The 27,215-nt window shown below is 41.9% G+C and overlaps 1 protein-coding gene across 2 annotated transcripts in view; it reads right to left on the bottom strand.

Annotated features, from left to right (window-relative positions):
- Positions 1-364: 364 nt before the first annotated feature.
- The window catches only part of kremen1 (kringle containing transmembrane protein 1), a 164,357-nt gene continuing 137,506 nt past the window's right edge, over positions 365-27,215 (bottom strand). For both annotated transcript variants that reach the window (XM_048611475.1, XM_048611476.1), the window contains one exon: positions 365-4,874. In XM_048611475.1, the coding sequence (XP_048467432.1) occupies positions 4,718-4,874 (157 nt within the window). In that variant the 3' untranslated portion in view covers positions 365-4,717. The remainder of the gene's footprint in view (positions 4,875-27,215) is intronic.

Here is a 27,215-nt window from a genome sequence, read left to right as displayed (position 1 = left end):
AAGCAGCTAGAAAAAAGAAAAACAGCCTTGAAAAAGAACTCGAAAGAAAAAGAAAAACAAGTCAATAAATGTGAATTAGAATTTCAAAACGTAAACCAGAAAGCCTCGAATGGCAAAGAAAAAGTCATGGAATCCTGCACTGTGGAAACAGCCCACTGAGTACACACCGAATCTCTAAAGAGCATCCCACTCAGACCCACCCCATCCCTGCATTTCCCAATGGCTAACCCACTTAACCTGCACATCTCTGGATGCTATGGGGCAATTTAACACAGCCAATCCACCTAACCCACACATCTTTGGACTGTGGGAGGAAACTGGAGCAAACCCACGCAGACACAGGGAGAATGTGCAAACTCCACATAGACAGTCACCTGAGAGTGGAATCAAATGCAGGTCCCTGACACTGTGAGGCAGCAGTGCTAACCACTGAGCCACCAGGCTGCTCTTTGAAGTCAGGGAATTTGAACTCCAACGAAAAAGGCTTCACTTCCTTGAACATAAGGAGCAGGAGTAAACCATTTGTCCATCAAACCTGCCCCTCCATTCAACATGTTCATGGACAGGGAATAGCAGGTAAATCTGATAATTTGAAACATTTGCTACAAGTTTCAGTGCCTACAAGAAATTAAGGTAGTACTATTAAAAAAAACGTGTTCTGGTAGAAATAGCACTTTTTTTTAATATTCAAAGCTTTATGATGAACACTATGCAGAATATGATAAAGGTAGGTCTACTGAAACGCATCCGTAAACTCATTCAAGAATGCTACAGACAAAAACAAACAAGAAACGGAATCAGATCTTTCGGAAATTACTGTAGAAATAGTCTTTGATAGTGGAGGTTGATGAAGTTGGAACAAGATTTAGAAAACTTTTAGAGAGCTGTTACTTGAAGAACTTAAAACCTATTTATTTAGGAATCATGCATTATTTAGAAGACAATGATGCTCCTAAAATAAGGAATGCTGAAGTTCTAAGCTAACCCAGAGAGTCACAGGCACATAAATTAACCTACAGACACAAATCTTTGTTTTTGTGAACCCACAGAGGAGCCAGAGAAAGAAGCAAAGTGACAACGAAGAGAACACTAATGACAATGAAGGGAACTGAAAGATTGAAAGACAGATGCTTCTTAAAGAAAAAGACAGCACAGAAAATAGGAATGATTTAGGGAGCTTGATTTCGCATGGTAACAATGTGAACTTTAATCATCATGGGATGGGGCTATTGGCAACAAAGCCACTTCTATGCTATCTAAGAGGAAGGACTTTAAGATTCTTTGGGAAAGGAGCTTTAAATTTTACTGTGAGATAGTAAGAACTGCCAATGCTGGAGTCAGAGATAACACAGTGTGGAGCTGGAGGAACACAGCAGGCCAGGCAGCATCAGAGGAGCAGGAAAGGTGATGTTTCGGGTCGGGACCCTTCTTTAGAAATGAAAACCAGTTCAGAAGTTTAACTGTTACATGTATTTAATTTGATATAGGTTAAAAAACTATGACGCCATCATGTTGGACTGTTTGGTAAACAATGTGAAAGCATATGGAAAGAATGTTACTTGTACTGTATGTGGTAGGTTAAATATAATTTAACTGATAATATTTGAAATATGTTATGTGGTTATATTTTAATAATGTTTAAGAAAACTCATCAAAATTGTGATTTTTAAAAATTTCTATAATGGGGAGGCATCAGCATTGCGAGGTTTATAAGATTATTATGTTTTAGGACTGTAGCTTTAAAGTTAATGAAGGAAATCATTGCTTTTTATTATTTTGTATTCTTGATTGTGGACTGACTTGGGAAAAGAACTGTTTTAAAAAGCAAAGATTGTGGAGGGGTTGCTGTAGTTTGTGAAAGTAAGTTACCTGATACTTATTGTAAGTGCTGATTGTTCAAGCAGTAGCTGAAGTATAGTTTGCAGACAAAGTGGATCTGTCTACAAATGGAGATTCAGCCAGCAATAAATAGCTGGCTGGTCTGTGACCAGCTATCAATCACGATCTATGTATGGTAAACTCAGATACTGGTTTCATTATCAGATAGTTGTGTAGCTTAGGGCTATGAATGAAATAGTGAGAAGCCATCAGATCTCCTCTACCTCAAGTTCTGTCCCTGTTCTCTGCAGAAAAACCAGTTTAAGCCTGAAGAAACCCAATTTATTTTTCCTTCAGCAGTTGCTGTAAGCCGTAGTTTTTAATTGATAAAAAAATCAAAGTGAACACTTTATAAGTGTGACCCAGATGCCCTGTGCCTCCTGCAATCAGGTGAAAGCATCTGGAGAAGGAAGATCAGGAATTAATATTCTGATCAGCACAAGAAATATCTCAGCAAATCCTGGGAACAGGGACCACTGAACTGCTTTCTCGGTTTTTCTCTCTGCCCATAACACCTATGTTTTCCTTCTGTCTGCATTTGTGTGTTTGTGTGTAAAGGGAATTTTATGAGCGAATTGGGGTCCTTAATTAGTCAAATGTAATTCCACTAGAGTATATTTATTTGAAATAAATAGCCATTTTTATTGGGTACGGAAACCTGATCCATGCTTTCTGTCTAAAAGACAGGTGAAATGGGGAATTCTGCATTGTTTTGAAAATCTTATCTTTTATAATAACTCCAGGAATAGTGGGACTAGATTTTCAGTGTACTACCTCAGTGATGCACAACAATGTGACCGGTTCTGTAGATGTCTCTGCAGTCAAACTGACAGTAAACCTTAGTTGTTTGATTGTTAAAGACAAAAAGGAGGATTTCGATAATTGTAATAATAAAAAATAGTGCAAGGCATTCATGCTTGGAAACAATGGCACCAGTCTTAGTGCTTTCCAATGCACTTCCTAAAGTCCCAGATAGGTATTGTAGGGATTCAGTGTGAAAGGTGCTGTTGACCGTGTGTTTACTTTCAAAATGAAATGGAGTTGGGATCAAAGATAGCTAAATGATATTTGTAATTGGAAAGAAGATTATGCATTTTATGTTGGAATGGGGAAGAGGGTTAAGAAATCTATTTTTCAGATCAGGTTTCAGGCTTCTTTACAAATCAGTACAATCTCAGACAGGTAGAGAATCTGTGCGGCCAGCAGACAGAAAGGTCACCTGATTATGCATCTTACTAATGCCAGATGGGAGAGGGAGATGGTCTCCAGTTGAAGAGACGGACCCTGTTGTGGTCTACGGTTTCCGCGAGATCTATTTTGGCATGGCCAAAGAGACAAAGAATAATCAGAACAGGCTCTACTGGTGGTGGAGGGGCTCAAGGAAGTCATCAAAAAAACTAAGGCAAATGCTTGGAGACAGTCACTTAAAGTTACTCCTCAATGGACTGACGATATCAGATCTCATTGAAGGGTGGAAGTAACAGTAAACTGTTTGTTAAAAGGACTGTAATTCCATGGAGAATGCAATGGGTGATAAGTATAAAAGAGAATCTTTCTATTTGTATTTTAATGTAAAACTTGGGACAAAAAGAAAACAGTGTTTCATCAATAATGTTTATAGTCATTTGTTACAGTAAATGTACCAATCATGACTGTCATTACTTCACCTATTAGCTGGAGGTTTCAATTTTTTTTTAAAAAATTCAGTCTCTAGCACTAGTTACACAGCAGAGCTGGTGGAAAACTGAGATCAGGTCACAGCCCGACTTCACACCAGGTAACTGAGTATTCTTGAAGAGTACCTGACAGAGATATAAACAACAGAAACAAAAGCAAACAAGTAAAAACAAGTACAAGTGAAATCCTGCACATGCATGAGGATACTTATTTTGGACTTAAGCTTTTCTGAAAAGGCAGGAGAGGCTTGCGTAAGGGGTTTAGTTTTGACTAAATGAAGGAAACCCCAACAAAACAGAACCATCTCTAGCTCACTCAATGAATAGCATCATTTTAACACACTTTGGCATTCCCATATTAGAATTTCCAAAACCCCACTTTGAGTTGCATATTTCCAATAGATTGCTGGGATAGTCATAAATGTGAGTGTATTTCTGATTCCTTTGCATGATTCTTCACCTCTGCAGTAATGGCTCTGTGATACTGCACAGTAGTGAAAGGCTTTGGAGGCTAAATTGGACTTGATGTTCACTATGGATTTTACTGTGGACTTCTGCCAAGCAGAAAATGTTTCCTTCTATTCCTTACCAGTGGTTGCAAAGTAAATTTGATAATTTAAAACGTTAAGGTTTTCACTCTTCCGTAACTGCTAAGAAATCACCCGTAGAGCTCAACCAGATCGTGCAGACAAGCATGGCTTGGAGGGCTGAATGAACATAGTAGAAGAGTCACCCACAGAAAAACGAATTCACTATTCAAACTGTATCTATTTCCAAGAAGATTCTGATAGTCAAATGAAGTGTCTTTCCCTTATTAGACCCCAAGAGAATTCCAGTCGATACAATGTACAGTCTCATTCTGGTGACAGTCTCACCCTTGTTGAGCTGCAAGAACACGGTAGGCAAAAGCCGAGATCGTTTAGTTTAACTGAGCTCTTGCCTTTGGAGATGTCAGCCAACTGGTCTTGTGGTGGTCCAAATGAGCATGCGCGATTGCATGTGTCTGGTGAGAAGTGCTTAATTCAGTGAAATTAAAGCCGCCTCCACGCTGAGGTATCAAAGTGCTCGATGTTGCAACTGAAAGATAATTTAAAAGGAGTTTCCGTGTTGAAGACTAGAGGTGGAGATTCCTGGGGTGTTAAGTCCTCTGTTGCTGCAGTAGGTTAGTCACCCACAAGTGGACTTCGATCTCCATGCTGGTTCTTCAGTTTTTTCTTAAAGAACAAAATAGTCGAGGGTTTATAGGTGATGACCCAAGGTTCAGATGGGGATGGCTGGCTACAGTTCTCTGAGTTGTCTTGTGCAGGAATTCGACGTGACCTGGAGGAAAATAAATGAACCTTTTGAATGCCAAGTTTAATTGATCTTTAATCCATTTCATTATGTTCATTTTTAAAAATGCTTTGGACTGAACCTTCATCATGAAGCGGGGAGGTGAGACTTATGGCACAATATCTATACCTTTATAACTGGATTCACACCACTTCGGGTGTGCTAACATGACACATTTACTGTTTTCAAAAATACAGACAGTGGCAGCAATAAAATGTCACACCTACTTATGTAATTGATTTTAAAGATTTGTTTAAGATTATTTTTAAGATTGATTTAAAGCCTCTGTCCAACACTGCAGGGAATGTAGCCTTTAGAAAAGATAGACCAAAGGGGAGATGAGACCTTGGTAAAAATAAGGATGAAGGTACATTAAGAGATAGTAAGAACTGCCGATGCTGGAGTCAGAGATAACACAGTGTGGAGCTGGAGGAACACAGCAGGCCAGGCAGCATCAGAGGAGCAAGACGTTTCGGGTTGGGACCCTTCTTCAGAAATGGGGCATTAAACAATTATGAAGGCAAATGATGTATTAACCTTTAGTGCAAAGGGTTGGGCAGAAAAGTTTGAAAATCTAAGTATTATCATACAGTTTTGGCCTCAGTACCTAAAGCAGTTTTGGCAACTGTGTTGAAGAGGGAGCATCAAAGGTTCACTGGATTGTTTCTGGGTATAAGGAGGCTTTCTCATCACGAGAGACTGAGTAGAATGCGTCTATATTTTCTGGACTTTAGAAGAATGAAATTATTATAAAAAATTGAGACAGAAGCAGTGGAGCAGGCGCAGTGGAGATTTACCAGGACCAGAATTGCGTGGACATAATATTGGAAAAGGAGTGACAGGTGGGTCTCTTTTCTCTTAAAGAATGATGAGGATTTACCGAATAGAGGTATTTAAAATTATGTATGTTGCATTGGAATGATAAAGAGAGAACTTTGCCTTTTGTGTCGAAAAGTCTAGAGGTCATCAATATAAGATTTTCATCAAGAAATCCTACCAACCTATTCTCAATCACCAGCAATGTTATAAAAAGGAGGCATCAAAGTGCTTTAAAGAGACACCTACTCAGCAATACCTGCGTACCGACACTCTGTTTGAGTTCTGCCAAGTTCCCTCAGCGACTGACCTCTGTGACTGGCCTTGGTTCAAACATGGACAAGAAAGCTAAACTCAAGAGGATGACTGTCCTTGATATCAAGGCAGTTTTTCACCAAGTGTGGTATCAAGGAGCCTGAGCAAAACTACAGCCAATGGGAATATGGGGAGAATTCTCTACTGGTTGGAGACATAGGTAGTGGATAGTAGAAGATGGTTGTCATGGTTAATCATCTCAGTTCCAGGCAGGATTCCATCTAATTTTCTTTCCAGTTAAATTGACCTGTGAGGTATGTGCATGGCAATGACTTCTTGAATTGGAAGTCAAGGCCGTGCTCAGCATGCTGATGCCAATTGCCATGCACAGAACCTTGGAGGGTCTGAGCGCGATCACAGCTGAGCAGCTTAGTGACAATGCTGGTTCCAAAACACCATTGTAGGATCAGGCTCGAGAGGCTCTTTGGTTTACTCCTGCTCTGATCTCTTACATTCTCATTTGTAAAGATCATAAGTACAGTAAATTCGAGCTATTTTGCACTGAAACCCAGCCCGACCCAACCCGTTCAATTATTCGTCTCTTGTGAACTGGTGAATACAAGTTACACTTCTTGATTGCGGCTGTAGTGTCCTCACTCCAAGAATAATGCATTGAACCAGCAGGAACACTGGCATCATGCAGCGTATCTCATGCTGAAACTGTCTCTGAAACACACATTGGGAAAGTTAGCTGTGCCGATTCTGGAGTTGAAAACGATCAGGGACTTGATTAAGCCACTGCATTCTTTGATGATAATATCTTGTCAAATGCCAGAAGCCCATCCAAGGTCACTGTGCTCGAAGGCTGGCTTTGGGGGCATTTACAAGCAGAGAGGAGTTCAAAGAACTCTTGAGTCTTTCAGCTCCATTTTCAGGTATAATTATAAGCTGACGGTCGCTCTCTTTAAGGTCATTAGTCTTCCAATTTCTGAAGACAGAGGCGCTGCCATGGAAACAACAGCGTCATGCCAATCCACAGTGCAGCATTAAAAGCCGAGTTCAGAACTGCTCTGAAATTTGAATGTGTGACCTTTTACATTTATTTTCCACGAGGCTGGAAAGCTGAAAAGCTGCCGATTACAGTTAAAAGATGTTGCTGTTGCAAATGTAAGGCTCCTAAATTCTCTTTTCCTTTGCTGTGCTGCAGCACCTTCACTGTGGCTGTTGAAGCAAATTGCCCAGTTTTACTTTTCCGGTTGTAGGCTTTTCTAACAAACACAGTTCTTGGAGAATGATATATGTGTGGCAGTACAAAATGCCCAGAAGGGAGAACAAATGAACAAGCTACAATTCTTCTGTAAAATTCTCACTCCTACGCCAAACACATATTTCTACATGGACTAGCGGGTATTCTTTATCTCACCAATGCCGTTATCCCACATTGAAGATAGCTTGTGTTCTGGTTTAACTGCACGCCAGCCAACTGTGTAAAAGGAAGACTAATACTTCAATTGCCTTTAGTATTTATTTGACTCGTATGTCCAAGTATGGGCCCTGCAGCTACTTCTGGCCTCACACTTGGAACATATTGCACTAGCATCAACATCAGTCAAGGGTGTATGTGTGGAGGGAACACGGTATGGTGTTTACTTCAACATTTTGTTCCACAATAATTTGATTTAATTGAAAACCTTAGGAGGGCCTGACATATTGAGTATCGTGAACTGTTGGAACGTAGGAAACACACCAACCAATGTGTGCACAACACAGCCCTATACCACCTGAGGAGGCACTGGTGTAGTGGTATTGCTATGGGACTAGCAATCCACGAGCTTAGGGTGACACTTTGGGGGACATGGATTCAAATCCCACCATGGCAAATTCTGAAATTGGGTTTCAACAAAATCTGCAAATGGCCTTCAGTGAAGCAAATCAGTCATCGTTGTTCGGCCTGGTCTACATGTGACTCCAGACCCATAGCAATGTGGTTGACTCTTAACTGCCATTTGGAACGTCCACTAAGCTACTCAGTTGCATCAAACCAAAGAAAGCCTCAGGAAAGGAATGAAACTAGATGGACCTAGGCATCAGAAACAACAATTGCAAATTTAGCAAATTGCAAAATCTTCCTGATCAACATCCATGGGTGAGCAGGACTTGAGCCAAAATTGCAATAGCTGTCCAACAGACAAACGACAGCTGATATAATAATACCTTACAGACCTGGTCCCAGGTGTTACCATCCTTGTAATATTCTGTCATAGATCCAAAGCAGGACAGACCCAGTAGAGGTGGCTGCACGGTGGCATACAGGAGGGAAGGAGTTGATCTGGGAACTGTATTCTCTCCAAGCTGCAAGGCTAAATGGCCATGCAATTGTTGCGCCAATCAGCATGTGGCCGCATTGACTTCCAGTTCCAGAAGTCAGCGCCAAGCATGGACCCTGGAGGTTGGCACAGTGGAGGAAAAATAAGAGGGAATGCAGCCCGGGAGTCATCTACATTGACTCAAACCCTGTGAAGTCTCATGGCACCAGATCAAATACGGACAAGGAAATCGCCTACTGATTATCACCTACTGCACAACCTTAGCTGATGAATCAATATTCCTCCATGTTGAATACCATTTGGAGGAAGTACAGAGAGTGGTAAGAGCACAGAATTATATTTTGGATGGGGACCTTCAATGTTCATCACCAAGAATGACTCCACAGTAGCAATAGTGACAGAGCTGGCCAAGATCTAAAGGACATAGCTTCTAAACTGGGTCCGCAGCAGATGGTAAGGGAACCATCAAGAAGGAAAAATCTTCTTGATCTCATAAATCCATCTATGACAATATTGGTAGGTGTGACCACCAGTGTCATTCCCACTTACAAACCCATACAGATCATAACCGGAAATGACACTACTCACCATAACAGACCAGACAGTATAAATTCCAAGCAGAGTAGAATAACATCGTTTCATCAGATGGTCCACTGATGACGTCACCTAGCATGGTGATGAAATGTCTGAACGAGAACAAGTCAGTTCGGCGAGCAAGTCAACAATGTTATCTCTGCAGGAGTTCCTCAGGGTAGTGTCCTAGGCCCAACCATCTTCAACTGCTTCATCAATGACCTTCCCTCCATCACGTGATGACTGTACATTGTTCAGCACCATTTATGGTACTTGGATACTGAAGCAGTCCATCTCCATATGCAGCAAAACTTGGATGGATAAGCGGCAGGTAACACATACACCACACAAAAATTGGGCAATGACCATCTCCAGTAGGAGAGAATTTAACTATCAATGGCATTCAGTGGCATTACCATCACTGAATTCCCCACTATCAACATTTTAGGGGTTACAATCGATCAGAAACTGAACTGGATCAGCCATATAAACACTGTGCCTACAAGAGCAGGTCACTGGCTATCAAGCCCACATTGAATAACTCACATACTGACTCCTCAAAGCCTGTCCACCATCTTGACAGCGTAAGACAGGAGTGTGACAGAATACTCTCCGCTTGCCTGGATGGGTGTAGCTCTAAAACACTCAACTAACTGGAAACTGATTAATGCCCCATCCACCATCTTCAACATTGTTTCCTTTCACCAACAATGTACAGTGGGAACAGTGTATACCATCTGCAATATGCACTGCAATATCTCACCAAGGCTTCACTAGACACTCTTCAAAACCCATGACATCTAACTAGACGGGTAAGAGCATCAGATGCATGGGAATATCACCATTTGCAAATTCCCCTCTAAACCACTCACCATGCTGACTTGGAACTATATAATCGTTCCTGGACTGTGACTAGACAAAACCTAACTGCCTTGTGAGCATCTCTACCTCTTAGAACTATGGCAGTTAAAGAAGTTACCTCACCACCACCTTCTGCAGGGCAATTAGCGATGGGCAATGAATGATGTCCTACTGACATCCCATTAATGGACGAAATAATCTGTTCTCCTAGTGCCTGGTTTTAACAGTTGCTGCGATGAGTATGGCCTGTTGTTGCTGTGCCCTAGAATCTGACAGTGATGTCCCCACTGCCAGCAGGTACCTCCTTTCTGGGTGGGTGACTATCCAGTTGCCCGTACCCCTACTCTTCTGGCCCTGCATTGTCAGGGAGATGCCAAGCACATTCAAAGCCCAGGTGTTGAGAGTCCTTTCTTTCTGCTGCCTATGCAGCAAGAGCACCCCAATGCCGTGTGCTCAGTCCTCCTTTACCCCAGTGACCCTCTTAAAGGGTTGGGGTGATACAGTGGGGCAATCATGGCTGGCTATATTCTCATTGCACTTTTTTCCATTCTGAAGCAGGTAGCTTCTCGATATGTTCTGATCAATCTGTTTGGACATATTATTACACACCTCTGGAGCAGGTGGGGCTTAAACATGGACCTCATGGCTCAGAGGTAGGGACACTACTGCCACACCAGATGAGCCCAAACAGCAGACAGCTTCTTCAACATGTCTGCCTCTTTAATTGCCCCACCCTAACATCCCCATGATCTCGAAATGAGATTTAAACAATGTTAATTGGCCTTAATGGGGGGAGGGGGAGGAATATGTTATTCTCACCTTAAAACTGACGAGCCTTGCCTGGAGCTGGGATCAGGGCCACAGTCAGGCTCTGGTATTCTCTAGGGATTGTTTCCCTTCAGTTCCCCACCCTGTCCCTTCCCGAGCTCTGAAAATTCAGCTCTTATTCTCCTGTTTTGTTCCCTCTGTTGGCTTCACAGGATGGCTGGGATCGAGGCAATAAAACACAAATAAATATAAGTAACCACTGATGGTCTGGATGAGGCCAAGTCCCATGATGATATTGGGTGTGGACGCGGTCGGCCAATGTCCAATTGGCTGCCATTACCAAGTGCTATTTTCTTGACCTCATGATGAAGGGAATAGGCGCCTTCTTGACTCCACTGATTTTCAAAACAAGTGGATGAAATAAATAAAGACTGAACACATGGAACGCATCTCAGGGTAATTAATTTACATTCCACAGTATATTTACCACAGTTTGCTGTTTCTTTAATCTCATTTCCAAATAGAATCTGCAGTTAAGTCTCGTGACTAATACAGCTTTACAGCTGTGGAGATTTTGATTATTTTTCTCCATAAGATTAACTTCCATCAAATCAAATTTCGAATGAGACTCTCTTTTCCAGCTTGCTTTCGGGTAGTGCTAGAGTATATTAAACATCGCACAGAATATCAACTCAGCTAATGATATGTTGTGCTTATGAAACAGTAGGAATCCAGCTGAGCACTGAGAGCTTCACGAACCAGAAAACCTAATTCTCCAAAAAAGCCTCAAAGGCGCACTGTTTGTTTACAAACCTGGTTAAAGAAAAAGACTTGCAAAATGAATTTTGGCATGGCCAACACCAAAGGTCCACATCCTGACCACTTATGAAAGCAGCCAGGGAGAAAATTGAAAGGGGCAAGTCATTCAAAATGTAGAGTGCTCTTTTCATTTCTTTTGAATACTTTCATTTAAGGGGAATTGGATTAGAATCTGAACAGACAAAAGAAATAAATGCAAGGCAATGGGGAAAGGGCTGTGGAGTGGAACGGGCTGATGCCAAGATCCAGCACAGAAATGGTGGGCCAAATGGTCTCCTTCTATGCTACCATTGGTCTATTGCTTATGCACATATTAAGGATGGGAATGGGAATAAAAAGTGGTGGGTGGAAGTTCATGTGAAAAACAGCTTCATGGATGTGTTCAGCCAGAGTTGGCAATCATGAAGAAACCCTACAGCCTGAGTTCGACTGCCCACTGTCAGAGTCCTCCCTGAAATTCCACCCTCATCCTCACCCCCTCTCCTCAACCTGTACTCTTCCTATTCAGAGACAGTTCTATTGCTGGCAGCAACCTTGTCCCACTTACACCAGTAGCTATTTTTCTTAACATTTCTTCAGTTTCTTGGGAGGTGGGAATTGCTGGCACACCTGGTGTTTATTGTCTATAATCCTTAAGGAGGTGGTGATGGGCCCACGCATTGAGCCATTGTGAGGTGAAGGTATTGTTGGAGGTGTGATGGTTACGCTGAGTTTCGGGTTTCTGACCCGGTGAAAATGAAGAATGAGTGAGTCCAACAAGTGAGGGATAAATGTTCCCTTATGCAGTCTCAAGCGATGGATATTTGGAGGGACATGGCTTCCACCTCCACTGGAGGATGTGGTGCCAATCAAGCGGGCTGCTTTGTCCTGGATGGTGTCAAGTTTCTTTACTGTTGTTGGAGCTGCACCCATCCAGTAAAGTGGGGAGTATTCCATCATATTCCTGACTTGTGCCTTGTAGATGGTGGGCAGGCTTTGTAGAGTCAGGAGGTGAGTTAGTCGCTGCAGTATTCTTAACTTCTGATCCACTCTTGTAGCTGCTATATTTATATGATTGGTCCAGGTCAGTTTCTGGTCAATGGTAAACCCTAGGATTTTGTTAGTGGAAGATTTAGTGATGGCAATACTATTGAATATTCGAGAGCAATTGTTAAATTATCCAGATTTTGCCGCATTTGGATATGTACTGCTCTGAGAAGTTGCCAATGTTGCTGAACTTTGTACCATCATCAGTGAACATCCCCACTTCTGACCATATGATGAAGGGAAAGTCATTGATGAAGCAGTTGAAGATAGTTAGGCCTAGGATACTACCCTGAAGAGACATGTCCTGGAGCTGAGATGACTGACCTCCAACAACCACAACCATCTTCCTAATGTGCCAGGTATGACTCCAACCTGACAGAGAGTATTTCCCCTGATTTCTAATGCCAGTACAAGTTCTTCCAGAGTGATCCTTGAAATTGCTTCCCCATCTCCTGTTTAGCAATACTGGAATTTGGAACACAAGGATGGTTTGGATTCTTAGCATCACTAAACGGTATCAGCATGCTCCAATACAGACCAAGCAATAAGGGAGAGGAAAATATTGCCCTGAGTGTACACAGACCATGGTGGAATATTGTCACTGGTGATACTGTTCAGTCCAGCTTGCTACCACACAAAAAGTGGAGTTATTTACTGATTGTCATGACAATTGAAGAGCCATCAAAAATAGAGGAGTTTTGAGTCAAAGAGCTGGGCAGCAGAGAGTCAGTCGTTGCTCCAAATTCCAAAGCTAAAATCCATAAACATTGTGTGGACAGTGTTTTCATAGCAGTGTCCAGTTACCCATGTTAATGGATGAAAACCAGCATCATTCCTGGTACTCAGAGACAGCAGGAACTGCCGATGCTGGAATCAGAGATAACACAGTGTGGAGCTGGAGGAACACAGCAGGCCAGGCAACATCAGATGAACAGAAAAGTTGACGTTTCGGATCAGGACCCTTCTTCAGAAATTCCTCCCTATTTCTGAAGAAGGATCCCGAACTTAAACATCAACTTTCTTACTCTTCTGATGCTGTCTAGCCTACTGTGTTCCTCCAGCTCCACACTGTTATCTCATTCCTGGTTACTCCTCTCAACACTGCTGCTTCCTTTTCCACTCAGTGTCACTCACTTCCCTCCCCTAAGCACCTTCCTGTTACTCCCCTCACTGCTGCTCCAAGCTGTCAGTCCTACTTTCTCCAATCTTCCCTGCTATTCCTCTCAAGTGACACCTTATGCTTTCTCTCCCAATTCGCCCCTCAGTGGCATTCCGAGTTCCTAGCCCTATTGCAGTTGTAACGTCGATGCATATTCTGGGGGATAATTCTCAGAAGGTCGGGACTTCCTGCCGAGAGGATTCAGCGGCCAAGTTCAATTCTCCTGTGAAGCAGGAAGTGGTAGGAAGCGAGGAGGCTTTGTCTGGTGGAAAGGTTGGTTAAAGGAGGCTGGTTATCGGGTGGGAGATGGGGATAAAGTGTAGGCCTTTTTGCGATAGTGAGAACTTGATGTGTAATGTTAAAAGAATTAATAGATTTAATAGAGAGTACCAACATAAATCCATGTTATCTTATTATTTCTCCAAAAGAAATGAAGAACATTTCCAGTAAACACATATCGGGTACAGCTGCATTACAAGATGTCTTAGCTCTGGTCCTAATTCACTTTCAGAGTGAGTGCCCATCACAGTGCTATGCTCTGAGCTATTTTTCAGTTATTAGTTTTTTGAAGATGTTTGTCAGCTTCATTTAAGAATCAAACATTTATATGAATGCTTGGAACACCATAGCATACAATGCAGGAGGATTTAACAGTGAGTGCGGCAGGTAAGGGGACACAGAAAGTAGAAATGGAGGAATCTCCATCTGTGCAAGTTGTCCATCAAGCTCCAGGCTCTTGCTACCTGCATTGATGAAACTTAGGCCAACAGGATGGATCAGCAAACTTACTAAAGCCCTGTTGCACAGGAAGTCATTCAAGCAGAGGGAGGTGATAGGAATGTCGTGGCAGTGGGAGACTATATGGTCAGGATATGGGTACACTTCTTGGCAACAAGGAATGAGAGTCCAGAGGGCTGCCTGGCCAGGCCCAGGGTTCAGGACACCTGCTTGGAGTGAGAGAGGAACCTTTGGGGGTTGAGGGGGGCTTGTGAGATCAAGTCGTTGGTGGCTCACATGGATAGCAAAGAGTTCCTGGTGCTGAGCTTTTCCAGAAATTTCTGTTTTTGTTTCTGATTTACAGCATTCGCAGTACTGTTTTTTGCAATGTTGGTTTCGGGAACAACTTTAATCACCACACTTCAGATAATTCCCCGTCTCTTCTTCAAAACAGCATCGTGGAGATCTATTACTAAGAGTTAATTTCACTTCCTATCCCCAGAGGAAACCCACGCAGACAGGGGGAGAATATGCAAACTATACACACATACAGACACACACACACACACACACACACACACATACACACTCAGTCACACACACAGACACACCCACACAGTTGCCCAAATCAGTTGAATCAAACATGGGTCCCTCGCACCAGTGAGGCAGCAGTGCTGACCATGGAGCCGCCATGTTCCACCTTAGAAACATAGAATTCCTACAACATAGAAAGAGACCATTTAGCCCATCAAGTCTATACCGAGCCTTCGAACAGCATCCCACCCAGACTCACGCTCCACACTCTCCCCATAACCCCACATTTCCCATGGCCAATCCACCTAACCTGCACATATATGGGAGGGAACTGGGGCACCCAGTGAAGACCCACAGGGAGCCTACAAAAAGAAGAATGGAGGGATCTGGTTATCCTGATACATAAATCACTAAAGGTTAGTCGGCAGGTACAGCAAGTGAGCCATGAAGTCATTGAGGTCTGCAGCTCGGAAAAAGACCCTTCAGCCCTTTCTCACTGGCTTTTCATTTCCTGGTTTCTGTCTCTGTTTTCTCGAATAGAGGAATCACATTAGCTATTTTCAAATCTGATGGGACCTTTCTAGAAGATAAGGAATTTTGGAAAATTTAAATCGATGCATTTGCTATCTCAACAAGCACTATCTCATCGATCATTATGATGGCCTAGAGGTATTATTGGTAGATTGTTAATCCAGAGACCCAGGTAATCCGTTGACCTGGGTTCCAATCCCACCATGGCAGATGGTGGAATTTGAATTTAAGAGAAAAATCAGGAATGAACTTTCTAATAATGATCCATGGAATCGCTGTCAATTGTTAATTCACTAATGTCCATTCGGGGAAAATACTGCCATCCTTACTTGCTCTGGCCTACATGTGAGTCCCACAGCAATGTGGGTGACTCTTAACTGCCCTCTGGGCAATTAGAGATGGACAATAAATGGTGGCTTGGCAAGCAATGCCCACATCTGATGAATGAATGAAAGAAAACACGTCCTTTGATACTCTGGGGTAGTCAGGAGATTGTCAGGTTATGGTTCTGACAATTTTCTTACTCCCCTTTTCTTGCTGATTATAATTGTCTTAAATTCCTTGATCCCTCTCACATCCTGATTTGTAATTATTTCTGGGATGTTACTTATAACCTCTACACTGAAGACAAATGCAAGATATCAGTTCATCCATCATTTCCCTATTTTCCATTTCAATTTCCCAGACTCACTTTCTAGAAGTCCAATGTCTATTTTCCTTACTCTTTTCTTTTTCAAATTGCTGTTCACAATTTTAAATAAAAGAAACTGAAAGAACTGTGGATGCCGTAAATCAGAAACAAAAGCTGAAGTTGCTGGAAAAACTCAGCAAACCTTGCAGCATCTGTGGAGAGAAATCAGAAGCTAACGAGAACAAAGGGTCATTGGACCTGAAAGGTTAACTTTGATTTCTTTCCACAGATGCTGCCAGACCTGCTGAGTTTTTCCAACAATTTCCGTTTTTGTCACAAAAATAAAGATCTAATTGTCCTCACATTCACTGTTAATGAGAACTTACAGCGTGCAAACTGCCTGTCACATCGCCTCCATTTACAACATGAACTACATCGCAAAAGTTGTTCATTGGCTCTAAATTCTCTTGGAACACCTTATGGTCCTGAAAAGTACCATATAAATGCAAGTTTTCTTTCTGTCGGTACAAACAAGAGGAGTGGTAGTTGTCATGTGCTCTGCTGTGAAATACTTTGGATGCAAAATATCATCGAATGCTATTTGTATGCAAATAATCGATTTGCAAGTTGGCGTTAATGAAAAAAATGGCCAAACTGCAGATGTGTTTACTTCAAGAATTGACAAGTATTTATTCCTGGTCAAGGTGATATATATTGGCATAGGTTAGTCGGCTTTTCAGCTTGGAGAGTGGAGTGTTCTGGAGGGAGTTACACTTTTATGCTAAAATCTAGCTCCGAACCAACCTGTTTTTGACAGAAATTCAAGGTCAAATTAGTTTCATAACACAGTATCTCTGATTTCGCCTGTTCCTTTTCCCCTCCTTGTACTCCAATAAAGGGAAGGGCCAGGACGCACTTGCACATTCTGTCAACTTCTGCCCAATACTGAGAGTCAAGGTGATGTCAATTAAACTTGATCAATTCAATTCTGCTTTGAGTCCACCAGCACTCCCTAATGGTTAGTGCAAATGGAACAATAAAGAGTCTGCCTGCTTAAACACATCTTGGCCCCACTCGACCTAATCTTCTGCCTCATTGCTGTTAGAGTCCAACCCAAAAATTCTTTAAATTTACTACTTTGTGGGATATGGGTGTTGCTGGCTCACCTACTCTTATATGTCCAGAGGCAGTTAAGAGTCAACCACATTGCTGTGAATCTGGAGTCACAGAATTGTCATGGTGCAGGAGGAGGCCATTTGGTCCATCATGACTGAGCTAGCTCTATTACCTTGTGCGAATCTCCTGCCTTTTCCCCATATCCCTGCACACCATTTCCATACAAATAATCATCCAATGCCCTTTTGAATGCCTCAATTGAACATACCTCCACCACATTTCCAGGCAGTGCATTCCTCACCCTAAATATTCGCTGTGTGAAAAAGATTTTTCTTTTGTTATGCTTGTTTCATTTGCTCATCACTTTAAACCTATGCCCAGTCTTCATTTCTTTTATATGAGTGGGAACGGTGTCCCCCATCTACTCCATCCAGCCCGTTCATGGTCTTTCAGAACCTCTACCAAATCTCCTCATGGTCTTCTCTTCAAGGAAAACAGTCCCAATTTCTTCAATCTATCCTCACAACTGAAGTTTTCCATTCCTGGAACCGTTCTTGTAAATTATTTCTGCATTCCCTCCAATACATTCACATCTTCCCTACATTATAGAAACAGGATGAGGCCATTCAGCCCTTTTGAGCCTACTCTGCCATTCAATGAGATCATGACAGATCTGTGGCCTAACTTTTCACTATGGATGGGAGTTCCAAATATCTGCCACCCTTTGTGCGTAGAAGTGGTGCCCACAAGCATATACAATACTCCATTCAAGGTGTAACAAGTATTTTGTAGGCCAGGCCAGATAAGGACAGCAGCTTTCCTTCCTAAAGGATGTCTGTGAACCAGACAGGTTTTATATGACAAGGGGCAGTGGTTATAGGGTCGCCATCAGGCTAGCATTTCATTCCAGATAATATTTTATTGAGTTTAAATGTCACCACCTGCCCTGGTGATATTTGAGCTCATGTCCTTAGAATAATAACTGGGGCCTTTGGGTTCCTAGTCTAGTGACATGACCATTACCCGGCCACCAGTGAAGTGAATTTTCTTACTATGCTGAAGATTCCATAGAAATATCAGAAAGTGTAACATCAACTTTGAAGTGCCAGTTGTATGGTATTGATGGCATAGTTGCCCCAGAGTAAGAAACATGTAGGATCAAGCCCCAATGTGTACATATTATGCGTTGGGTTTCTTATTTCACGATGTGACAGTGTTGTTTAGATGTACTGCCGTGCTAAAGCCCATCCTGCAGAAAATGTTGTTGAAAGAGAACTAGAATCATAGAGTCCCAACACTGTGGAAGCAGGCCATTCAGCCCATCAAGTGCAAACCGACCCTCCAAAAAAGCATCCCAACTACCCCCCTAACAATCCTTCATTTCCCATGGCTAATACACCAAACCTACACATCCCTGGACACGATGGGCAATTTAGCACAGCCAATCCACCTAACCTGCATACCTTTGCACTGTGAGAGGAAACCGAAGCACCCAGAGAAAAACCCAAACAGACAAGGGGAGAATGTGCAAACTACACACAGACAGTTGCCCGAGGGTAGAATCTAATCCAGGTTCCTGGTGCTGTGCAGCAGCAGTGCTAACCACTGAGCCGCCTTAATTGACTTTATCAATTAATCACGTGATTTTAAAAGCAAAAGTTCAGTTTTAACTTTCACTTTAATTAAAAATGGATTGGTTTGTGTAATGGCGACCTTCAGGAACTACAAATCAGACTCTCAGCAGCAATGTGGAGGAATTCTAGAGTGTAAATTAAAATTACAATTGGCTTGAAATGGGCTTTCTTCAAGTATTAAAGCAAAATACTGTAGATGCTGGAAATCTGAAACAAACACATGAAATGCTGGAGAAACTCAGCAGATTCTAAAGAAGAGTTACACCAGCCTTGAAACATTAACTCTATTTCTCTCGGTAGATGCTGCCAGACCTGCTGAGTTTCTAGCATTCCCTGAGTTTGTTTCTTCTGGGAAAATAAAATGTTTGCCTTCCGCAGGTCCTAACTGTAACAAAAATATAAATCTTAGGTTGAAGAACCAGGAGTTTGGAAATGCATTCCCAATAGCTCTCTGGGGAGGGCGCTGGCTTTTATATGGAAAACTAGGTGTGCAATAGGAGGGTACCAGACATTCACAAAATAGTCAATGCACTCAGAAGATGCAGAGGATGAATGGAGTGTGCGGGAGAGGACAGAGATTGGTCTTTCAGTTCAAGGAGCCTGCATTCGATATCAATTCAGACAGAGGGAGTGGCTGTCTCTGGTTGGAAAGAGGATCTGTGTAGTTCTGGTTGGATCATCCAGGCCCAGTTCCTCATGTACAATATAAAAAGGGGTTAAAATAGTCACTAATCAGCAATCTTCTTCAGGGAACGTTAAAACCAAATTCATATTTACTGGTGATGAGGTACATCATTGGGAGAGAATGAAAGGTGATCTTCTTCAAATCTGGCTTTTCAATTCTGAGACCATCATACAAATAGCCTACAGGATTGGAGCAGGTGGCCAGGAAAATCCTTCTGATGGGGTTGGTTCAAAATAAGAAGGTAACAGTCTTCAAACTAAACCTAGATTATTCAAGGATAGTATCAGGCAGCAATTCTTCACTAAAAGGCTAGCTCTGACTGCAAAAGCTGTTGCCATTAGACCAACTGAGAATGTCAAAACTAAGATTTTTTTTTGAGGAGGCTAGATGGAGTAAAGATATACATCAGTCATGACCTAACTAAAGTGTGGAACAGATTCAAGGAGCCAAATGGTCTACACTGTCCCTATGTTCCCATAACTGTCAAACATGGGAAGCATTTTAATGTCGAACAGCCACCACTGTGGTGAGTTTAACAGTTTAAAAATGAGAAAGGACTGCTCCATCCAGTCTCCATGATGAGACGTTATCAATGTTTAGGAGTGATTGTTCCTGACCCACTGTACCTCCCCAGCTTTACAGACCAGCATTGTCATTACTGAGCAAACTCCCAGCGGCTGTCAACTCTTTCCCACATGTCAAGACAGAAGATATGTCTCTCCAAATGAGAGCACCTGCAGACAGTCTACACAAAACCAGACCTCTCTAGTTCCTCTTTGAGTGCGATCATTAAATACATATTTGACTTAAGTAAAAACTGCTGTGTTGTGTGCATTGCCTGTCTATAATTATTAGCAAAATACCACTCGGCTACTTTGTAGAGCTCTTTTTTGACAGGCTGGAATTTTAACTATTCCAGCGAAACAAAATGAGAATTCTGGTGCTATGCAACTGAGATAAGTAAATGTGATTATCAATATGAGCTTTCACATCAAGGCAGTCAGACAACATCAAACTCACACTGTCATCACTCCTCCGCACACCTCCTCAATCTTTCCTTCACACAATAGACTGAGGGAATAAAACCACATTATACGTCGCCTGTTGGTCCATCGTCACAAAATCTTTGTTCTACTATGATACGTCAGGTTATACTTGGAGTCAAATCTAGCTCACGGTACATTAAACTGAATTCTTTCTTTTAGACAACAGGTGTTAATCAATATTTTCTGCAATTTTAAAAAAGAATTGTGGGTAAATTATAAACACCATATTCTGGGGAGAACCGGCAGCCTGAGAAATGGTGTCGGCCTCAGACCTCCTCTGTTTGGAAGGACACAGATCCTTCCAATGCAACTCCCCAAATTCAAAGCCAGGGCATTACACAAGTCTATCACAGGATGAAAATGTCTCCTGCATCAGAGGGTCAGCTGTGGTCAGAGGGCAAACAGAAATCCCAAGCCACCAGAGATGCTCTCACCCTCCTGGCCCTGGAGTATGACGGTGAAGTAGTTATGTTAGTGGAGTGGCTATAGGAGCTAGAGGTCTGGGCAAATTGTCCATGATTCAAGAGGTCAGATCATTGAAATACAATAAGTTTTTCTTTAAAAGATAGAATAGAAATCAAGCATCAGTAATAGTGACAATGAATCTACTGGACTGTCATAAAAATCCGTCTGGTCCCCTGTCTTATCTATGTAGTTGGGAAGCTGCACTTTTAAGAGAATTGGTCAGGTAACTCGCTCAGAGATAGTAAGAACTGCCGATGCTGGAATCAGGGATAACACAGTGTGGAGCTGGATGAACACAGCAGGCCAGGCAGCATCAGAGGAGCAGGAAAGCTGATGTTTTGGGTCGGGACCATTCTTCAGAAAATGGGACTTCTCTGACTCCACATCAGCTGTTCTTACTATCTCTGAGTGAGTTGTAACCCCACTGCAAAGCCTCTCCTAGGGATGCCCACCTTGAAGAAGTTATCCTCCTCCCTCCGGAAAGACCAGCCCTATTTCTGAAGAAGGGTCCTGATCCTGATCAGGTAACTCACAAGGGTGGATCCAGGTACTCAGTCTGCAGTCAGCTGTGGAAGTGTGAACATCCAAAATAAAGTGTTCCTGTTCACAGTTCCCTGTGCCTACCTGGTTTGTAATTCCTGTTTACATAGACAAGGCAACTAACAAATACCCTGATGTCCCACAGGAAAGGAAATCTGCCAGTTTTACCCAGTATGGTATCTTTGCAGCTCCAGATCCACGGTAATTTGATTAACTTTTAACTGCCCTCTGAAATAGTCTTGCAAGCTGTTAGGTTGTATCTAAGAAAGTGCTACACCAAAATCTTCCCCAGGGCGATAATGGCTGGTCTTGCCATCGGCTCTCTCATCCCATGAATGAATAAAGAAAAATCCAATCGTAGGGTAACTATATTTCCTTATGTTGAATACTGAAAACCTGATAAAATTACTCGCATTCAACGGCAATGACTCTACACCGTACAAACGTTCAAGTTTGGCATTCATTGCTAAAGGAATAGAGTATAAAAGTAGCAAAATGGTGCTACAACTGTATAAGGCATTAGTAAGACTGCATCAGGAGTGCTGCGTACAATTTTGCGTTCCTTACTTGAGGAGGGATGTAGTTGTATTGGAAGCAGTTCAGAGGAGGTTCACTAGATTGATTCCAGAGATGAGGGGTTCGTCTCATGAAGAGAGACCGAGCTGTTTAGGCCTATACTCACTGGAGTTTAGCATGAGAGGAGATCTGATTGAGGCATATGAGATGCTAAATGGGATTGACAGGGTAGACACAGAGAGGATGTTTCCTCATGCAGGACAATCTTGAAGAAGAGGTCATTAATTTTAGGAGTAGGAGTAGCAGATTTAAAACAGAGGTTAAGAGAAATCACTTCTCTCAAAGGGTCATGAATCTTTGGAATTCACTAACTCCATGTGAGGTGGATGCCGAGACATTGAGCAAATTTAAGAAAGACATGGGCAGATTTTTTAATTAGTAATGGGTTGAAGGGTTATGGAGAATGGGCAGGAGAGTGGAGTTGAGGCTGAGATGAGATAAGCCAGGATCACATTAAATGGTGGAGTGTGCTCAAGGCGCTGAATTACCTATTCCTGGCCCTAGTTGTTATGACTTTATGGAAGATCAAGTGATTGCAGTTGATTTGAGAACGTCTCTCTGTTTTGTCCCTTGGTTTTCTGCCATTCTAGGGAAGCTTTTTGTATCTACTGCCATGTAGAAAGGGACAAAATATTTCTTCAACATCTCTCCATTTACTTGTTTCACATTATGGATTCCCCAGACTCATTGTCTAAGGAACCGACATTTAATTTAGCTACTCTTACTGTCAGTTTTACGTTTCTTGCTAGTTAATGTTTGCATTCTAACTTTAACCTCATCTTTTTAGACATGTTTCATTCCTAATGTTTTCCCAATTTTCTGGACCCCTCTAATCTGCTCAGCAGTGAATACATTTTCTTTGAATTTGATATCATCCAAACTATCTGAGCCATGAATGAGTGCGTTCTGCTCAAAGAGTGTTTCTTCATTTTGCAGTAATACAGCAACATAACATTACCCAGGTGTATCCTTTGTCCTGTTTCAGACATATGGCCTTTGGTGGAAAGGGTGTTATGAAATACAAAAGACACAAGGACGTAGAAAATAAATGGCAATTTAAAAACTCTACAGCGCAGAAAGAGGCCATTTAATCCATCGAATCTGTACTAACCCTCCAAAGAGCATCCCTCACAGACCTAGCCACCTAACCTTTCCCCCACATTTCCCATGGCTAACCCACCTAGTCTACACATCGCTGAACACTACGGGCAATTTAGCATGGCCAATCCACCTAGTCTGCACATCTTTGGACTGTGGGAGGAAACCGGAGCACCCGGAGGAAACCCACGCAGACACGGGGAGAATGTGCAAACTCCACACAGACAGTCACACGAGGCTGAAATCGAGCCCAAATCCCTGGCGCTGTGAGGCAGCAGTGCTAACCACCGAGCCACCCCACGTTTGCTACCTTTTCTTAAGAAAAGGTCAGGGTACTTGCAGTAGAGTTTAAATATGAAACTCTCTTTTTAAAAATGGGATGTATGGTCACCCCACCCAGTTGGAAATCTAGGCCTTAATGTTCAAGCTGCTATGGCCAAGTTGAGCATATATAAAATGGCCTCACAGGACCATAGATGGGAAGCCAAATGTGGATATAAAAATGGAACAGATTTAGGTCAGATGTCCAATTTGAATGAGTGGATATGGGCTAATCAAGAAGTTTACCCATAGACTTACTTTGTGAAGGGACAAAGAGAATTTCATAAAGTCAGCATGGGCACAGATGGAGAGGCAATGGCCTAGTGTTATTATTGCTGGACTGTTAATCCAGAGACCGATGTAATGTTCTGGGGATCTGGGTTCAAATCCCATCATGGCAGATGGTGGAATTTGAATTCAATAAATGTCTGGAATTAAGAGTCTAATGATGACCATAAATCCACTGCCGATTGTTGGGGAAAAACCCATCTGGTTCACTAATTCCCTTTAGGGAAGGAAACTGCCATCCTTACCTGGTCTGACTCATAACTGCCCTCTAGGCAATTAGGGGTGGACAATAAATGTTGGCGTAGCCTGTGACGCCCTCATCCCTTAAATGAATTTTAAAAAAATCTTTGTTAGTACTTCTCAAATAAAAGATTATCCTAAGCAATTTTAAGACTTTGAGGGCGGTCCCAATTACCCATCATAACTTCAGCAGGAGATGAGCAGAGCTTTCAGGGGATTGTCCCAAGTATCTGTTGACCATATTTGGAGGACCACCTCATGGGACATCTCTTTAAAATGAGAAAAGGTGGAAAACTTTCTGTGAGCAAATACATACGACAAGGAGGAAGAGGGCAAGACAAAACAAAAATGGAATTTTTAAAAAAAATCAGAAAGTGACAAAAGAACCACACATGATTTACATCCCAGCTGCCTTGGCATGTTTCCCAGAGACTACTTCAATATGAGCATTAAAACAGCAAACTGCCTCTCAGCTCTTGCCCTAGGCAAAGTACCGCCTTTTGACAAATCCAAATACAGGAGCACGACAGAAGAAAGGCAAGGCAGGACACAATAGGCTGTTGTTAAGTTCTGAGACTTGCTTTGCTGATCATAAAAATTTTCAAAACATTAATGAAACCAATGCATAATATCTCATGAGACACCAAAGAAGTGGAGATGTTGGAATTTTCTTGACTTTGATTGTTCATCTTGTTTAGCCAGCAAGCAAAGTGGTGGAAAAAGTTCAATGTGTGCTCAGCTAATGTTATTTCAATCAGGGTAATTGCAGGTGCATTTTGCCCCCAGTGCATCTGTCCTCAGTAATAGGGAAAATAGAAGATGCCAGACATTATTGCTACATCTTACAATTAAATACATTTTTAACTTAAAAGCACTGGTGTTCTGTGATGAAAGGTTTGTGATTTATATGTATTTTGATGTTTATTTCTGAATTTGGCTTTTTGATTTTGATCTAGTGGCATATCGGTTTTCTATGTGTCTGGTTGTGATTCATGATTAACTTATAATTATTTCTGTAGCACAGTAAGACTGTTTAAGAGGGATAGCACCTAAGAATTAATTGGCTTTTGTTTTGGCAAAGATCTTGGGAGAATTTACAGTGAACAAAGTATACAGTTTAGCACATTAAGCTTTTTAATTGAAGATTCGAGACTTTTATTTTATTAAGCTTAGACAGAAACACCAATAGCTTGAAGAGAAACCTTTCAGTTTGAGGCAATCCTGCAGAAATCTTGGCTGAAGATGGATGTGCAAAGGAGTTGTTCCCAAGAAAGGGAGAAGACAGTTTGAGATTTGTAAACTAACATGTTACCTCACATTATGGAGTTTAGTAATAGTTCTGGATGGGAAATGTTTGTGTAAAATCCTGAGGGGGGTTATCTGAAGATGAGGAATTTTAAACTCAGGTGTATGATAACTCCAGGAAGAAATAAGCAGATTCTGGAGTTGTAAACAGGGTTGAATTAAGTCCGTAGAAGTGATAGAGGAGGGGATTCTCTCTAGTGTGAGTACTAAGGGGTGCTTTTGGAGCATTTTAGGGATTTGTAAATAATTGGGATTATTGGGATTACAGTTGTACTGTGTGTTTCAATACTTTTAAACTTGCGTTATATGTAATAGTTTGGTGTATTTTATTTTCTCTTCATTTCTTTTGCTTAATAAACTTCTGTTTTATCATTAAACCTGAATCGGCAAAATTGTGCACGCATATTTCAGGGAAAGGTCTGCTCATTGAAACCAAAAAAACAAATCTGATCTATCAAGCTAGATTTCAGTCTGGGATCTGACTTGTTCAGTGATAACATCAGCAGGGATCATAACACTCTTGCATTTATCCATGTAGCTGCTAGACTGTATATTGAATGCAGTGCAGCAGTGAATCTAGCACTCAAGGACATACGTTCGCAACACTTAGGACAGAACCTTACCGTTTTTTGGCTAAGTGTGAGTTTGGTGTCAAGTCTTGCCATGAGTTCCAGTCAGTTTCCTCACTGCATCTTACCAAACTTGCTGCTTTAATCACTGTTTCTGCTCTCAGGGCGACAAACATGCCCTACTTCTGCTCCATCTTACGACACAGCGCTCCCAGAGCAAGTCATCACTCATTGGAATTTACCAGCATCCTTTGCTCCCAGGCCATAAAAGCTCATTGTGCACCAGGACAAGTTCTGTCAGTCTGGAGCAGTTCTGCACTGCTCCTGACATCTGCCCCAGCCATAGCAGACAAGGGGAAATCCTTATCTGCTTTACAGGCATGGTCGTGGAGATCCTGGAGATCCTGTTGGATGTGATGTGACTTTTACTTCCACCTCCCAGACCAGCAGTGGAGGCCATGACACCAGACCAGGCCAGCTGTCTGGATGAATGCCCAGTACTGTAGGAAAACACCATATAAGTGACCATATTTCTCTCTGATGTCTTACACTTACTCTATTTCTCTATTTAACCCACCTCCAACCAAGGCTTATGTTCTACCACTCTCCCTATTGCTTTCAGCATCTTCCCCACTCACCCTCACCCTCTCCGAACAGCAACAGATCTCATGCCCTCAATGTTGTATTCTCGGTCACTCAGGACACCTCCCCTTGTGCACCAACAGTAATGGCTGTGCCACCCACTTTCATCTCCTGTGATATTTCTCTTATTCCATGAGGAAAACAGCTCACAACAGGACAGAAGGAGTCATAATGGTTGATGTGCTACACGTTATTTGGCCCCTCATCCGACTCTGATATTACTATATTAGAAAAGTTAATTAGTAATAGTTGCTGTATCTATTAGTCTGTTAATTTTACACATTGAGTTAAGTTATTCCAATTCTTTCTTTTGTTGTATTTTAACAATAGTGAATAAATAAAGTATGTTTTGCTTTAAACCCAGTGACTGGACCAATCGAATTGTATCTGGGACACAACACCTTACATTTACCTTTAAAATAAGAAAAAGTTAGAGTGTAGACTATCTTCTGAATATTTTGAGGGGGTTTGGTCTGGTCCATAACACCATTTCCATAAGGAATTTCTGAGGAATGGTGACTGAGCAGTGGTACCATAAAGTGAGAAATGATCGCTGAATTCCAGTCAGTGTTCTAGCAACATTAGAATACAGTCCCTGTAGAACTTTAGGGCCAATGATTAAAAATATGAGAGACAGAGATTAAATAAGAAAGTCGTAAAATAAAGATGTGTCAATCAATGGAGACACTGGAACTCTCCTTTATATTTAGTTGATAATTCTGATAGGTGCCAAAGCAGTAAAAACCATTGACAGTGATGTGGCATCACATCATAAAATTCTCCCCAT

This window comes from Rhincodon typus, chromosome 24 (assembly GCF_021869965.1).
Source record: "Rhincodon typus isolate 14 chromosome 24, sRhiTyp1.1, whole genome shotgun sequence".
NCBI lineage: Eukaryota > Metazoa > Chordata > Chondrichthyes > Orectolobiformes > Rhincodontidae > Rhincodon > Rhincodon typus.
The sequence above is the reverse complement of the archived record's forward strand: the minus strand, read 5'-3'. Positions and strand labels throughout refer to the sequence as shown.